Here is a 15,882-nt window from a genome sequence, read left to right as displayed (position 1 = left end):
TCATAGGGCTGTTATGGGGGTTAAATGAGGGAATGCAAGGAAACTGCTTAGTGTAGAGTCTGGTACATAGTGATCATAATAATAATAATAATTCTGCTCAATAAACAGAAGCTGTTAACCCAAGGCCCACAGTTCCCCTCTGACAGAGGGCGGCAGTCTCCTTCCACATCTCAAATCACCACCTGGGGATCATCTCTTCTTGGGAGAGGATAAGAGGCCCCGGAGACTGGAAAGCCCAGGATGCCAGCTCCACCAGCAATGATGTTTGTTGGCAGTGTTTACCCCAGAGCACCAACCCTCCCCCTCTTTCCCTCCGTGAGGCGGGCAGAAGTGTTTGCCAGTCTGCAGAAAGCAGACTAGCTCAGGAATGCTTGGTGGTGAGAAGCAGGCTCCCTTCATGCCTCTTAATCACCTACACTCACCTAGAACAGAGATGAAATCCATCTGGGTTTTTTTTTTTTTTAAAGATTTTATTTTATTTCCTTTTTTCTCCCCAAAGCCCCCAGTACATAGTTGTATATTCTTCGTTGTGGGTCCTTCTAGTTGTGGTATGTGGGATGCTGCCTCAGCGTGGTTTTGATGAGCAGTGTCATGTCCGCACCCAGGATCCAAACCAACAAAACACTGGGCCGCCTGCAGCGGAGCGCGTGAACTTAACCACTCGGCCACGGGGCCAACCCCTCCATCTGGGTTTTTTTTTCATTCAAAATCAGGAGAATTCTTAGTGCCAGCTACCCCAGTCAACACAGGTTCCAGATACGTACGTTTTTTAAATTACGTTTATTTAGCTTATGTACACATAAAAGAAATCGCCCTCTGATCCCACCCAGCAGAAAACATGCACAAACCCAAGGTATACACGGAGGGAAGGGGCCCCGGCCCCAAGTTAGTGGTTGGGATGGTGCAATCCTGTTGAGTCACAAGCCCTGGTCAGGAGAGGCTGGACTGAAGGTTGGGCAGGCCGTTGTAGCCCCCGCCGCTGGCCCTAAAATAAGCGAGCGCCATAGCCAAAGGTCTGTTTGATGCCCTCAAAGTAGTACCGCTGCCAGCCCTGCCGCGTCCTCTCCTCCTCAGGGGCAGGGATGCCTCGGCCCTCCATGCACAGCTCAGTCTCTCCATTCTTGTCAACGAAGGTCAAGGTGATGGTGGCAAAATGTCCTGGGAAAGGCAGAGGGGAGGGAGGTTTCGGATCCAGGGTTTCCAGCCGGGTTTGAGACTAAGGGGAAAAGGAGAAGTTCTAGAGGGTAATGGCAATAAACAAATGTGCTTGCTTACCTTCTGGCCAAGATTTAAACCTCCACTTCATCACGATGTGTTTCTCAGGGACCTATAATAATCAGAGTAGTCAGCCTATGCCACAGATTACCACCGACCCGATCCCAGCTAGGATTAGCCATCTGCCTTTCGTACGGAGTCTGCCACCTGTGCGATTATACTACTTATGAGGACAAAGCAGACCAGAGAGATGGGAGCTTCTGCAGTGATGTTGGCTGCAGCTTCTCCCCCTACTCCTAAGTTGGTCTGGGCAACTGTGCCCAGCTGAAATTTCAAGCTGCAAATGGAAAGCCACAAGCCACCAATGTATATAACCCCTCTTCCACCTTTGATTTCTCTAGGAAGGACTAATTTACTCCACTAAGGGAAAAATTCTAGAAAAGCAACAGAATTCAACTCAGCATTCTTTTTTTTTTTTAAATGGAAGTATTTATTCCAAGTGCTGCTTTTTTCCCCCCTTTGGTGAGGAAAATTGGCCCTGAGCTAACACCTGTTGCCAATCTTCCTTTTTGTTTTTTTCCTCCCCAAAGCCCAGTACATAGTTGTAGGTTCTTCTACGTGGCACACTGCCTCAGCATGGCTTGATGAGCAATGCTAGCTCTGCGCCCAGGATCCGAACCAGTGAACCCCAGGCCGCCAAAGCAGGGGACGTGAACTTACTCACTTGGCCACAAGGCCAGCCCCACTGCAGCATTCTTTTGAGAAACAAAAATGAAGTTTTACTAACCAAAGAGATTAAAGTCTTAGATTTTACCTACAGAGCTGAAAAAGGGAGACAAGTTACTCTTCTGACGAGACAGGCTATATCCTGGGCCTGGGGCTGGCAGGTACTCACCAGATCAGTGAATTCCCCAGAGACATTGCCATCTACCAGGTGAAATTTCCCACCTTTGTCTGCTTCTAACATTGCAGGAGCATGAGTGAAGGCCTGAACGAGCTGTGGGGAAAAAAGGCAGTAGGGAGAAGGTGCATGTGCTCAGTGGGACCAAGGAACAAACGCCAGCTGACACCTACGTGCCTCAGCTCTCATTTCCAAAGATTACACTTTGCCCAATGACCAGGTTCAGGTTCTAGTCTGTTCCAGTATAGGCCAGGCTTCGACTTGAGTAATTCTTTCTGAATCTATGATGCCATTTCTCCAGATCTATTCACTTTTCTAACAAGAACGAGTCTCAGTGGTTCCTACTTACATGACCCAAAACTAGTACAGAAGAGAAAAAAGAGGGCAAATCCACTTTGATAAGTGGGCTGAACAAAAGCGTTTTTCCTCTGCCTCTGCTGATGTGAGGAAAGCCACATGGTTCCCCTCATCAGCACTTCCTCTGCAAGCTGAGGGAAGATGCCCACGACCCAAGTCCCCTGGAATGGGAGATGCCACGAGGTCTGAAGATTATACCTACCTCTTGGGTGGTCAAGACTCTATAGAGCTCCTCTGGTGATGTCAGGAAGGTTTCTCTAAGGGTGATCTTACAAGTGGGGATTTTGACACCAACAGGTCTGGTCTGGGTTTTTGAAGGAGCAGACTTATTAGCCTGTGGAAACGGCAGTGAAAACTGTCAATTTAGAGTCATGGTGATACCTCGATTAACATGGCTCTAAAGATAGACCTGCCATAATCCTCACAAACTTTTTCACCTCGAAGGCTAACTATTCCAGGGGATTGGAGGAAATTTGTGTGTATGGGTGTTTCAGTCATGGGGGAAACTTTCCCAGAAAATCCTCAATTCCCACTGAAAACCACCACTCGAGGTAAAGGAAGACTGATTCTCTTTTAAAAACCCAATGGCCAAAGCACACATCAAATCATTAGGCATTTCTGTAGGGCTCAGCCTAACTCTCAAACAGAATTCCTATGATTAAATAGCTGGAAGCAGCCCCGCAGCCCGAATATCCTTCACTCTGCTGACAAAAGGGCAAGAGGGCTGAAAACCAAGTGCTGAGCCTGAGCCATACAAGTTCCAGCTCCAGAAAAAACAGTTGCTCACCTTGCAAATGGGCTGAATGCCATCAATTTCCTGATAGGTGAAGTTAGTGATCTAACCCCTGATACCTTGATGAGACCTCTAGTACCAAACAACGAAATATAAACTCTCTAGTTACAGATAATACTGAAGACATACATGGCTGAAGACCATGCTGTGTTCATAACCTAACTGGTTTAAATGAAATCTGGAGTCAGACTTTGAAGTCCCCAATGGCTTGCATTTGCTCTAGGAGTCTGTTCTAATGAATAAAAACCAGGTTAAAAATGCGTCGACAGACTCTCAAAAAAGCACCATGAACGGCTCATAGGCTGCTCTGGCTTAGAGGTTAGGGTCGGAGAGAACGGCTGAAATGCGGAACTGAGGAGGCGGCAGTGTCTCCACTCCCTTTCCGAACAGCCTCCCACCCCAGCCGAGGGAGTACCCTTTACCTTGCGCTCCTCAGTCTTCGGTGCTGGCTGCCCGGTTGGGTCTACTGAGTCTCCATTCATTGTGGGCAAAATCATGCCCTGCGTGAACTCTGAAAAGATAAATCCCGGCTCTCGGAAGTTATTTCTTAGTAGCTGATATGGGCCTTCATTATGGTTTGACCAACACGGCCATCTTAACCCAGAATGAGGTCATGACAAGGAAAGGAAGGGTCTACCTGCTTTGCGTCTTTACCTTTGGTCTATGCCAGACAGCTATCTGAGTGTGTGCTATAGAATGCAGTACCTTCGCTGGCATTATTTTAAACCTGACTCAGTCAGAAGCATTACATCTTGTTAAATGTACACGAGGTCTACTACGGATGGTGGCCAATGAATGTGGTGGCACTTCCAGTGACGTCAAGAGCGGGGCAAGATGCCCATGGATGCACATTAGCCCCCCTTCTCCACTCTGCCTTACCTCAGTGGAACGGCCAGAACTCATTACGGCACTAGAGCACTGGTTCCCACCACAAAACTATCACCTGCTCTGCTGGTTCCCTTTGATGGTCATTAAATGTACTCCAAACACCACGACCACTAGCAGACCTGGCAGGCTAGGGGAGAGCTGAGCTCACTGCTTTCTAACAAGCCCCTCAACATCCCTGCAGGCTGCCTGTCCAGGACTGGGCTCAAGGAGCGAGTGTGGGGGTGCCAAGTCTTTAGATCAGTGCTATCCAACACAAATGTAACGGAATTTTAAACTTTCTAGTATCCACATTAAAGAGTTTAAAAAAGATGAAATTATAGTTTTAATAATATATTTAACCCAATATTTGCAAACTGTCATTTCAATGTTATCAATATCAAAAAATTACTGAGCTACTTCTTCTTTGTCTTGGGACCAAGTCTTCAAAATCCATTGTGTACTTTAGACTCATAGCACATCTCAGTTTGGACTAGCGACATTGCAAGTGCTCCACAGCCAACATATTAGACAACAGATCTCTACATCTTTCGCTTACTCAGTTTATAGACTGACTGCGAGATGAAATGAGCCCCCTCCCCCCAAATCTTTACCCATTTGCCAAAGAAAGGACTGTCCAGCCCCTTGGCCAGAGCCTGACAGTGGAAAGCTGCCTCCTCAAGGCACAGAACTACTCAAGGGGTACCTGTTTTGAGAGTGCTGATGTAAATTCCCATGGCTTCTCTGAGAAGTTTCACCCCTTCTTCCTTCATTAAGGCCACGAGATTTGTGTCAGGCTCATCTTTGGCAAGGCTCACACTAATCTGAGTGAAAGATCAGAAGTAGGTGGTAAATAACTTGAGGGGCACCCACATTGTGGAACGTGGGTGCTGAGCAATCAGAGAACTGCTGACATTTCCAAAGGAAATGCCTGAGGGCTGGGGTATTCGCGCAATCCCCACTGAGTGTTCCTTCTCGAGTTCTCTCTGCCAAGGCAAAGGTGGCTAATGTTAGAACCCAGGCTACTAGCTAGAGCGAAGTAGTTAAATAAGCACAAGCTGCTCTGGAAGCTCCCACTGGCACCACAGACCTAGAAAATCATCTGTAAACCAGGGTTCTAAATGCTTGGGTCAAGCCTGGCTTTAATCTTGAATGACAGGTCATTTTCCTCATTTGAGAAGAAGATGTGGAAGACTCAGATGAGGCATTAAGAAGCACAAACCTCTACTTCATCCACGCTGTTTTCATCAGACAAATTGGGGATCTCCACATGTCCCTTGTACTGTACTCCAGTCTTAGAGGTACCTGTCAAAAACAGGGCAATGTCATTAGTCTCCTCCTCGCAGGGGAAGTCTTCTCTGGAGTCCTAACTACTATTCTGCTTACAATCCTTTTGGATAACTTACCTGACCCTCTTTATTCTCAGAGAATGCCACATGCCAGATGCAACCAAACCCTCTTCACCCGCGCCCCCACCCCAAGAAATGTTTTTCCTCGTCAGATTTCTTGAGACCAACTGTGTAACTACAGTGTGGGACTTGGGACTAAGAGCGATGTGGATTCGGCACCAGCATCAACTCTGCCAGGGAGGACTTGGGTCAACAGCCAATACAGTCAGTCCTGCTGGGATGCTTGTTTCGAAAATACAAATCTGTTCCAATGCGACTGATTTATTAGGGGACAATTTGATCATAACATGAATTTCATGTTTGCTTATATGTGATTTAATCCATGAGAAACACTAGGTGGACACAAAAAACCATACCCAGCTAAAGTGAGCTGTGTAGAAATACACGAAACGCACACACCTCAAACATTTCTCTGCCAGTGACCTCAGTTCACCATGTGTGTTATGAGCCAGGCCATCCACAAGTGACGTGGTAATGTTCCTCCTGATTTCAGGTGACCCACCTTCCACCACTTCACAGCAACCCACAAGCCGCAACCCTTCTGATGCCTACCTCCACAAGTAAACTGCAGGTCTCTTTCAAGGTAAAGCACCAGATTTATTGTATTATTTATGCATTTCTTACCATTCAACACATGTGAAACTGTGCTACCAACTTTTACATTCCTAACTTTTAAAAAATGTGTCACCGATGAAGCTTTTGCAGGGGTTGTGTTGTGTCCCTCAGCCCATCTTCCCTATAAACCTTATGATTTCTGTTGAGTGATTTTGTATTTGGTGATTTTCAGGAACACATATCTCACGTTATAGCAGAATTGACTTTATTTCAAAATTAGCTAACAAAACACTTATCTTCACTTCTCTAGGACTCAGTTTCTCGAGCTATAAAAAGAGGACTGGACAAGATGATACCTTCTCCAGACTACTAAGCTCGAGTAGTTAAAAAAAAAAATCATGAACACATATATCTTTTTCCTTTTTTATTACCACTCGAGAAGTGTTTACCGAAGCACAAATTTATTTTATGCTTTGCCCCATACATGTACTCCTTTAGTTTTAGTGCCTTTTAAAATTTAGCCTCCCAAATGTCAGTGCGGTATGTGCATGGCCCTAATTCTTTGCTAATATCATCAGAGAAGGAACATTAAATTAGAGGATAAAACTGCCCCCAATTCTAGTCACATACTAGCTTCATTAGCACAGCAGTCTGAACTGGAGAGACAAAAAAAGATCGAGACCAAAATAATCCCCCTCCGCACTTTTAAATCATCCAAGAGACACAAGTAGCTAATCTGAAGATATGTCACCTTATATGTCCCAGTACAGACCAAGGCCCAATGATTCAGTGGCCCAGCTGTTTCACAGGTGGGGACTCATGAAACTCTGAGGAAAACCATTTAGTGTCCCAGAGGCACAGAAATTCCAGCATGCAATACTGCTTTCTATACGCCTCCAAACCAGCACTAGCTATCTCCCTTGAAAAGTTCATAACCTCTCAAAAATTGTCCTCCCAGCCTCCTCAACAGGTCCATCAAAATGCAGTTAACGTCTACCCTAACAGCCCACCAGACTTACCTGTCCAGTTTAGTTTGATGCTCCATTCATAAAAGAAGATAAGTTTGCCTTTGCGATTGTTAATGGATGCCTCTCCATCAAGCTTATTCACCTCTGTCACCTCACACTTGCCTTCCTCATTTTGCACCTGCACTGCCAGGAACAGCGTTTTCAGCTTATCCGTGGACCAATTTGAAGCATCCCTCTCTGTCCTGCAAAACAGAAACAAAGCTATGGACCAGCAGGCAAATGGAGGATACACTGCTTGCTCCGCGCAAGGGAATCCAAGGCTAAAGGAGGCCTGACAAATAGTTTGAAAAGAACACAAAACCCTCAGTCCCACTCTAGTATGTCCTCTCCTAGGAGACAAGGAGTCCCGTAACGTCTATAAACACAACTGCTGTCCAGGACCGTTACAAACTAAATGGGAAATTATGCTTTCCTTTCTCAGCATGATGGTGCTGGGGTCACTATCCGACACTTTCACATGGTGCCCCCATTTGACCAAGTGGAAAACTGTACACATCCTGCTAGGATCAGGAGCACAGACTGGGCCACAGAATGCAGTATTTAGCCAAAAGGTCCAGTGAGGAGTAAACCAATAATCTTGACCTGTCAAATGCAGGCTGTGCTGTAAATGCCCTTCACCTTCTGTGCCCTCCAAATGGCCATGAAAACAGTCTAAGTCCAGGGCTTCAAAACAAAAATTAGGTCAAGCACTCTGTGTATGTTAAGAGGAGGCAGGATGAGATGCTGAGAAGAAAAATCACTATGTGCCTCCCAACTTACTAACTAGTTGAGAAAACAGCAAAAAGAGGGGCAACAAAGTAAAAATATAGTAAACACGGCATGAACAAAGTTCAGTGGAGATGAAAGCTAAGGAAACATTACTTCCGAAAGATTTCATGAAGGAGGGTAGGCTTTTCAAAGTGGTTAAGTTATAAAATCCATGATTGCCCGGCAACCAGGGGCACTGCCTGGAGTTACAACACAACCAACTTAACAGTTCCGGGTGAGAGGCCATGGCGTCTTCAGCATCACTGAGCTCCGAGCACCTACAGAACACGTTCCAAACCTTTGCCCTCTGGACTGAGGTAGTGGTCCCCTATGACCCACTTTTAATTTCACCCGTAAACCGCAAAATGGGAATTCCAGCCCTGTGGCCCCGAGCCTAACGCTGCAATCTCCCAACACAACCCAAGGCGGTCTGGGTCTCGCTGACTCCTCCGGCCACGTGTGGGAAGCATCTCCCGTGTTCAGGCTGGATGCAGCAGCTAGGGGGTTATGTTCTCGTATCTCTGAAACTCCTCCTCTGGAGCGCAGTCCTCCACGTTGCCCCCCGACCCCCAAACACTGAAACGGAGGCCGGGGGGTGGAGGGACCAGCGACTACAGCCCCCTGAAACAGGAAGGACCCACCCCCACCTCCGGGCAGGGCTGCCTCGGCCCCAGCTCTGTCCCGGCCGAGGTTCCAGGGACCCTGCGACCCTGGCTCGGCCGTACCGCTCCCGCGGCCTGGCCCGCTGGCCCTCACCAGTGCCAGTTGTTGACGTTGGTGGCGTCGGCCCGCTCCTCCACGATCCAGCGTGGGTCGCCCTCACCCCACTTGGCCATTGGCTCTCCTACCGCGCCGCCACCAGCTCCCGAGCAGCCACAGTCACAGCCTCAGGACCGCTTGGTCCCAGCCACCCGGCAGCGCCTGGAAACTACTAGAAGCGACCGCAGAACCTCCTGGCTTGCTTTTCCCTCCACCCCCCCCGCCCCCTCCCCGCCTTAACTTCCGGCTCCTCCTCGCTTGCACCAGGTACTTCCGTTCCACCTCGCCCGACCTTAGCTTCCGCCTGTTCTAGAGTTCCTCCAAGCTCTCTCAGGTTATCCCCAAAGGGGCCCGAAATGCAACCGCTCACGCGACCATTCTTCACCCGTAGGGACACAAAGAACACGTCCCATTGTTTCCCTGGACCCTGACTCGGCCCTGCTGAGCCTCATGGGAGTTGTAGTCTTGTTGGGTGACCCGCTGGATAACCGCAGAATGTCGCGCTAAAACTATAGGAAACGACCAGGCACGGTTCACTGGGGGTTCTGGGAGCTGTAGTCCACCATCCCCGTGGCCTGTTCGGGCAGCGCCTGACGGCAGAGGCGGAAGGAACTACAACTTCCATCACGCCCTGCGGCCTCTTACTTGACTCACATTCTTCCCCCTCCCAACCCTCCCCGGGACTATCCCCTTCCGCCCGTTTTCTATGCCGCAGAGCCTGACTAGAGAGGCTGGTCCAGTGGCAGAAGTGTCTGGCGCTGTGCTGAGAGGGAGGGCTCGGTGTGGAAGAGGTGAGGGTGTCTCAGACCGCTTCGGCCGTGAATCTGGCTGAGTCCAGCCTCTCCGCATCCTGATCCTTTCGCCTGCTGTCGGAGGCGTCCGTAGACCCTCCAGGCCTGACTCTTCTTCCAGTCGGAGCAACCGCTGGGCCGGGAGCCGGGGTACGCTCGGGGTTGGGGCTGTGAGTGAGCCTCGACGTTTGATTTTGAACGAGCATTTCCCTGGCCAGGGATCTGCCGGGCTGTGGCGACTGCCGGAGATCCGTGGCTTCCTGGACGTTCGCCCGCAGAGTCTTCCTCGTTTAACCCACATTCTCTGGTCTCCGTTCATAGCCTCGCCGGTGTAGGCCTGGCTCGGAAGATGATGACAGAATCTGCATCTGACTTCTCAGCAGCTCCTTTCTGGAGCGTCCTCAAGCAGGGAGCGTGTTGGTTGTAGATTTCTTTTGCGGATGCCTCTGTTTTCCTTACTTTGTCATGTTCCTGTTATCCCCTCGGACCTGCTACCCTGTCTTGTGGGCTTTGAGTTAAACTGCTGACGATAAGGACAAGCCTCTGAAGTATTTTAAATCATGTTGAAGCACCTTTCTCGGTTACTCTTAAAATTGTACCTGGTTGCTTTATACCTTCTAGAGCCATTAAATCATTATCTCTTCGCTTGCCCAGTAAATCCGGGTTCTGATTTGGGACTAGAAGTACAAATTGGTGTCAAGTATCCACTGCTGTTGAATGGTTTTAAAAGATTCCAGAAATCCTGGATTATTGGGTGTGTTAGACCCATGGTGTGCCCAGCTGTAGATATTAACAGATATTTATCTACTGTAGTGAAATAATGACCTGCCCTAGGTGTCCCTAGAGGGAAAAATAGTTAGAACGACCGTGCAAGTCAGAGTGAAATGATCCAGGTGTCAGAAAACCTGGATAATAGGAGCAAGTAGCAAGGTGGGTGTGATACATCATCCTTTTGTGCCTCATTTCCCTCATTGGTGAAATGGCCGTGGAATCTGCCAGGCCTACCTTACAGAGTTGTTCTGAGGATGAGAAAATGTCTTGTGAACTGGCACTTGTGCCAGTTACATGTACATGCTGTATGCACACCTTCAGTGTTTGTGATGGCCACTAGAGTTTTTGTATCAAATTAATTTTTTTAATCTTTATGATTGCTTAAAAATATTTTCTTTCTAGCTTTTCCCAAGGTACCATGACGATTTATTAATAACAGTTAATACTGAGCATTAATTTTGTGTCAGGTACTAAATATGTATTAACTGTTTTAAGCCTCACAGTAATCTTGTAATGTAGGTTTCTATCGTTAACACCCATTTTACAGATGGGGAAACCGAGATAGAAAGATGTCAGTAAGATATCCTATACTAAAAATAACTAACATTTAGTATTTACTTTCTGCTAAGCGTTTTGTTAAGTGTTGCCTAAGTCCTATATATTCTTCACTGCAACCCTGTGAGGTAGGATATGAATTTTGCGAGGCTTAGAAGTAAAACTATTTAGCCAGTGCTCAGAATTGGAGAAACCAAGGTTTGAACTCAAGGCTGCCTGACTACAAAGTCTATGCTTCTACCACTGTGAGGGATGATTTCGTTGTGTCTGCCAGCTTTTTTATTTGGTTTTGACTCCTTGGCATTAAATATACAAAAGGATTTTTACGCCACATCTGGTTTCAGTAGAAGTTGGTTAGTGGTGTCTGCCATAGGAAGGGATCAGACGGTAGACAATTCCCACCGTGACTTTCCCATCCCTACTTCCCCTGAAAAGAGCAGGAAGTGAAAGTCAAGTACGTTAAGGGCCGTCAGAAGCCTCCTCAGCAGGGCTGCCGACAAGCTTCTGTTGAGAGAGGCGCTGTTGAAGGAAAAGCAAATTGATCCTTTAGAGTTGACAGTGTGTAGTCTTTGGAGTTATTTTTGATGTTGTGGAAGTTTTGGTACCCAGCTCTTGGCTTAAACCAGTTTCCTCTCTAATCCAGGTGGCATTGATAGTTTAGTTTGTAATTAATTCTAGGGCAAAAGTTATTTTTCAGAGTGAAATCTAATTTTAGAGTAGTTATGAGAGGGACTTGTGGTGTTTTGACTGAATCTTTATATGCTTTCATTTCTTAGCCCTGCCCTCATTTCCCAAATTTTGGCCAATGCATGTTGATAAATTAATCATGATTTGAAGATACAGGCAGAATAATTTGGCTTCTTTTAATTGCTTTCATTCTTTCAGGCATTTAACAAGCATACATGAGAGCAAGATATTTGTCAGTTTATTTCACTGTAGTATTCGTAGAACCTCGAACAGTGCCTCAGAGATGGCACTCGGTAGATACACGTTGAATGCACAAGTGCAGTTATTAGCTGTTTTGTTCATATTTTGATTGATGTTGTGTATTCAGCACGGTTCATGATGCATTCTTATAACCCTTGCTTGCCTTGCATGCTTACCTTTATACGTACCTATGCTGAATACCCCGCTCTGTTGTAGGGTCCTTCAGGAGAGGGACTGTGTCTGGCACTTTTTAAATGTCCCTTACAACCCCCGAGAGAGTGCCTTGAAGAAAGTAGGTGTCCTGGAAAGGAATGACTACTTGTGGGTAATTAGAGGATCGAAAGTATGCTTTGATCAGTTGGACACCCAAGGATCTGGTTTTATATGGCAGGTTCAGTATGTGCTTGACCTGATTCTTTTATGCATCCATTTTGTATGTAGTGGGAGTTTGTAGTGAGGGAACCTAATGATTTCAGAGCTCTTTTGGGGGGAATCCAGAAAGGGACAGACATCTGTCTTCCTCTCACTCCAGATGAATCGGACAAAGGGTGATGAGGAGGAATATTGGAACAGCTCCAAGTTCAAGGCTTTTACCTTTGATGATGAAGATGATGAGCTGTCACAGGTAGGTTTCCATGAACTGTTGCTGAAGGTCGCAGCCCCCTGCACACTGCCACTCTAAAAGTCCTTCCCCTTGCGTCCTCGGAAGCCTGGCTTTGACCCTGTCTCCATTAGGCTCAGAAACGTTTGGGTCGGATCTTTAGGAGAATCGTCCTGGAGAAGAGCCCTCCGAAAAAAGCCAGAGGGACTGTAAAAACCAGCTCTCTGCCCTCTTGCTTTCCATTCTTGACATGATTCATTGCTTGCAGGTTTTTTTTTTTGATAACTCCAAATCTTTTATTATGTAATAAAATTTGTTATTTTTGAAAGATGGACTGAATCGGAAGTTTTGTCTTTATCGAGTCAATTTTATAAATGGAGAAACATTCCGTTTTGAAGAGATGGATAAACTCACTCAGGTTTACACAGCAGGTCGTTGCCAGGAGTGTGATTAGAACTAAAAAGTGGCTTTGAATCTTCCTAACTCTTTTGTCACTGAACTGCAATGTTAGCTAAAAAGCAAATTGTTTTCTTGGCAAATATCTAGCAGGCTAGGCTTTCGATTCAGAGGGTGAACTTGTTGGCCATCTTCAAGTCCCAGTTCCTCAGCCTTCTTGGTTGTCAGAGAGAGGGGTGGGAAGTGGCGATTGCCTGAGTGCCCTGCCTTATGTCCCTCTGCAGTTAAAGGAGTCCAAGCGAGCGGTCAACAGCCTTCGAGACTTCGTGGACGATGACGATGACGACGACCTGGAGAGAGTCAGCTGGGGCGGGGAACCTGTGGGAAGTAAGTAGAAGAGGCCCTAGGAGGGGATCCATATTCAGGGTTCTTGTCACTAATGAAGGCTCCACTTGTTTGTCTCCTCGGTGCTTAACAGGAAAGGGAATGAGGATAGATTGTTTTCACATGAGCGTATACCTGGACATGTAACCCCAGGAGAAGATAGACTTGGGGAGATACAGCAGTCATGCCCATATGACACTCTAGGTCTGCTGTCCTAGGGCCGATGCTGGCTGGCTGTTTCAGACTCACTTGGGGTGCATACTAAAATTAGGTTCCTAGGCCTCACTGCAGAGACTCTGATTTAATGGGTCTCAGGGCTGGGGATGGTGGCCTCAGTGTGCAATAAGTACTGCAGGTGCTTCTAATAGGCAGTCATATTTGGGAACTACTGGCTTAATTGCTCATAACTGCCTGACAGAACCCACTTCCTTAACCACCAAGTCTCACTGTCTAGCTGTTATATAAGACACACCACTTACCACCTTTGCAGAGTCCAACCTGATTTTGAAGAATATTTTTTGAAGTTTTTTTCATAGGAAATACTGCCACATAATTTAAAAATCAAAAAGTACTTAAGGGGCCGGCCCTGTGGCCAAGTGGTTAAGTTCACACGCTCCACTTCGGCGGCCCAGGGTTTCGCTGGTTCGGATCCTGGGAGCGGACATGGCACTGCTCATTAGGCCATGCTGAGGCGGCTTCCCACATGCCACAACTAACAGGACTCACAACTAAAATATACAGCTATGTACTAGGGAGATTTGGGGAGAAAAAGCAGAAAAAAGAAGATTGGCAACAGTTGTTAGCTCAGGTGCCAATCTTTTTTTTTTTTAAGGTTATAACAGTTAACATCCTTTTGAAATTACAGTGGTACATCATTATTAGTCATGTTGTAGGTACACCACTTCACCCCTAGTGCCCTCCCCCCACCCCCCTTTCCCCTGGCAACCACTGATCAGTTCTCTTTGTTTGTCCATATGTTAACTACCACCTATGAGTGGAGTCATACAGAGTTTGTCTTTCTCTGTCTGGCTTATTTCACTCAACATAATACTCTCAAGGTCTATCCATGTTGTTGTGAATGAGACGACTTTGTCCTTTTTTATGGCTGAGTAGTATTCCATTGTATATATATACCACAACTTCTTTATCCAAAGATTTTTTTGTTGTTTTTCTCCCCAAAGCCCCCCAGTACGTAGTTGCATATTCTTTGTTGTGGGTCATTCTAGTTGTGGCATGTGGGATGCTGCTTCAGCGTGGCTTGACGGGCAGTGCCATGTCCGCGCCCAGGATTCGAACCAACGAAACACTGGGCTGCCTGCAGCGGAGTGTGCGAACTTAACCACTCGGCCATGGAGCCAGCCCCTCAGGTGCCAATCTTTAAAAAAAAATGTACTTAAGGCATAACAGTGAAAATTTCCCTTCCTCACTGTCATGCATCCACTCAGTTCTCAGTCCCTACCTCCCCAAAAATAACCCTGTTGTTTGCATCCTGGGTATTTGTCTAAAGAATCTTTTTACATTTGCAAATGCATGTAAGAATATATATTCTTGGGGTCCAGCCCAGTCGCATAGTGGTTAAGTTCAGGTGCTCCGCTTCAGTGGCCCAGGGTTTGCAGGTTCAGATCCCAGGTGCAGACCTAGCACTGCTTGTCAAGCCACACTGTGGCTGCATCCCACATGAAATAGAGGAAGATTGGCATGGATATTAGTTCAGCGACAGTCTCCTTCAAGCAAAAAGAGGAAAGTTGGCAACAGATGTGAGCTCAGGGCCAATCTTCCTCACCAGAAAAAAAAAAAGAATATATATTCCTACCCCCTTTTCACAGAAGTGGCCCTCTACTTTATACCCTGCTCTTTTCACTTGCTAATACAGCTTAGAGCTGTTTCCAAATCACTGTATAAATAGCTTTCTCATTGTTTCTCCTTTTTTTAAACAGCAGCATAGTCTTACATTGTATGGACTTACCATAATTTATTTACCCAGTCCGCTGTTGATGAAGTTTAGATTGTTTCCAGCCTTTTGTTGTTTATATTGCTATCTATAATCTTATATTCTGCCCATATGTGAGTATATGAAAGGTCAGTTCTTGGAGTGGGATTTCTGGCAGAGGGGATTTGCATCCGTATTGGACAGATGTTGCCTAAGTGCCCTCCGCAGAGGTTCACTGATTTGTGCTGGCTTCACAATGTTGGAGGGCTCCTCTTCCCCCACCGCTTTGCCAACACAGGCTATTATCAAACTTTGGATCTTTGTCAATCTGCTAGGGGGCCAGTGGTATCTCAGTGTACTTTTACTTTGTAATTCTCTTATTAAGAGTGAGCTTGAGCATCTTTTCAGATGTTTAATAGCCACTTGAATTTCCTCTTCTGTGACTCATTTATTCCTTTCCTTTGCCCCTTTTTCTGTTAATTAGTCTAGTTGATTCTATCCTTTCTTGCCTGCCCGGATTTTTGGAGTCCCTGTCGGCCAAGGGACCAGGGCCTCTGGTGAAAAGCGTTTGAATTTGTTAGAATGCCTGATATCCAGGGTCTATTTTGGCTGAGAATGACTGATGTGGTTCTTACTGTCTCACAGGTATCTCATGGTCCATCAAAGAGACCGCTGGTACCAGTGTGTCAAACCATGAAGGCCGCGAACAGCTAAAGAGCCGAAACAGCTTCTCCTCCTATGCACCACTACCCAAACCTACTTCTACCTACTCCCTGAGCAGCTTTTTCAGAGGTAAAGAGTGATAGTTAAAGGGACGGGGAGTCCTCCTTTTCTTTTTTCAGAAAAACACTCAGACTATAATTTTCGTTTACTCTGGAAGAAAAAGATTATTGAGGGAT

At 46.5% G+C, this 15,882-nt stretch overlaps 2 protein-coding genes across 7 annotated transcripts in view; one reads left to right on the top strand and one right to left on the bottom strand.

Moving 5' to 3' along the window:
• Window positions 1–761: 761 nt before the first annotated feature.
• On the bottom strand, window positions 762–9,130 carry AHSA1 (activator of HSP90 ATPase activity 1). Of its 2 annotated transcripts, none has more exons than XM_008536540.2 (9): window positions 8,626–9,130; window positions 7,114–7,304; window positions 5,353–5,435; window positions 4,837–4,954; window positions 3,689–3,777; window positions 2,676–2,807; window positions 2,111–2,212; window positions 1,276–1,327; window positions 762–1,158 (listed from the first exon to the last, which is right to left on the bottom strand). In XM_008536540.2, the coding sequence occupies exons 1-9, from the start codon at window positions 8,703–8,705 to the stop codon at window positions 986–988; spliced, it is 1,020 nt and encodes a 339-aa protein (XP_008534762.1). In that variant the 5' UTR covers window positions 8,706–9,130; the 3' UTR covers window positions 762–985. The 2 variants fall into 2 exon arrangements, with proteins under 2 accessions (XP_008534762.1, XP_070449382.1); XM_070593281.1 differs by having other exon boundaries at window positions 8,921–9,049.
• A 141-nt stretch (window positions 9,131–9,271) lies between these two features.
• VIPAS39 (VPS33B interacting protein, apical-basolateral polarity regulator, spe-39 homolog) overlaps window positions 9,272–15,882 on the top strand; it is a 24,708-nt gene continuing 18,097 nt past the window's right edge. For 2 of the 5 annotated variants that reach the window (XR_011532801.1, XM_008536486.2), the window contains exons 1-4: window positions 9,428–9,569; window positions 12,205–12,297; window positions 12,954–13,056; window positions 15,629–15,775. Coding sequence is in view for 3 of the 5 variants with exons in the window: in XM_008536486.2 (XP_008534708.1) it covers window positions 12,205–12,297; window positions 12,954–13,056; window positions 15,629–15,775 (343 nt within the window). In the remaining 2 variants the exon portion in view is untranslated. The other 3 variants (XM_008536494.2, XR_011532802.1, XM_008536501.2) reach the window with 3 other exon arrangements.

Source organism: Equus przewalskii, chromosome 25, assembly GCF_037783145.1.
Source record: "Equus przewalskii isolate Varuska chromosome 25, EquPr2, whole genome shotgun sequence".
Classification (NCBI taxonomy): Eukaryota; Metazoa; Chordata; class Mammalia; order Perissodactyla; family Equidae; genus Equus; species Equus przewalskii.
This window is presented reverse-complemented; position numbering and strand designations above follow the sequence as displayed.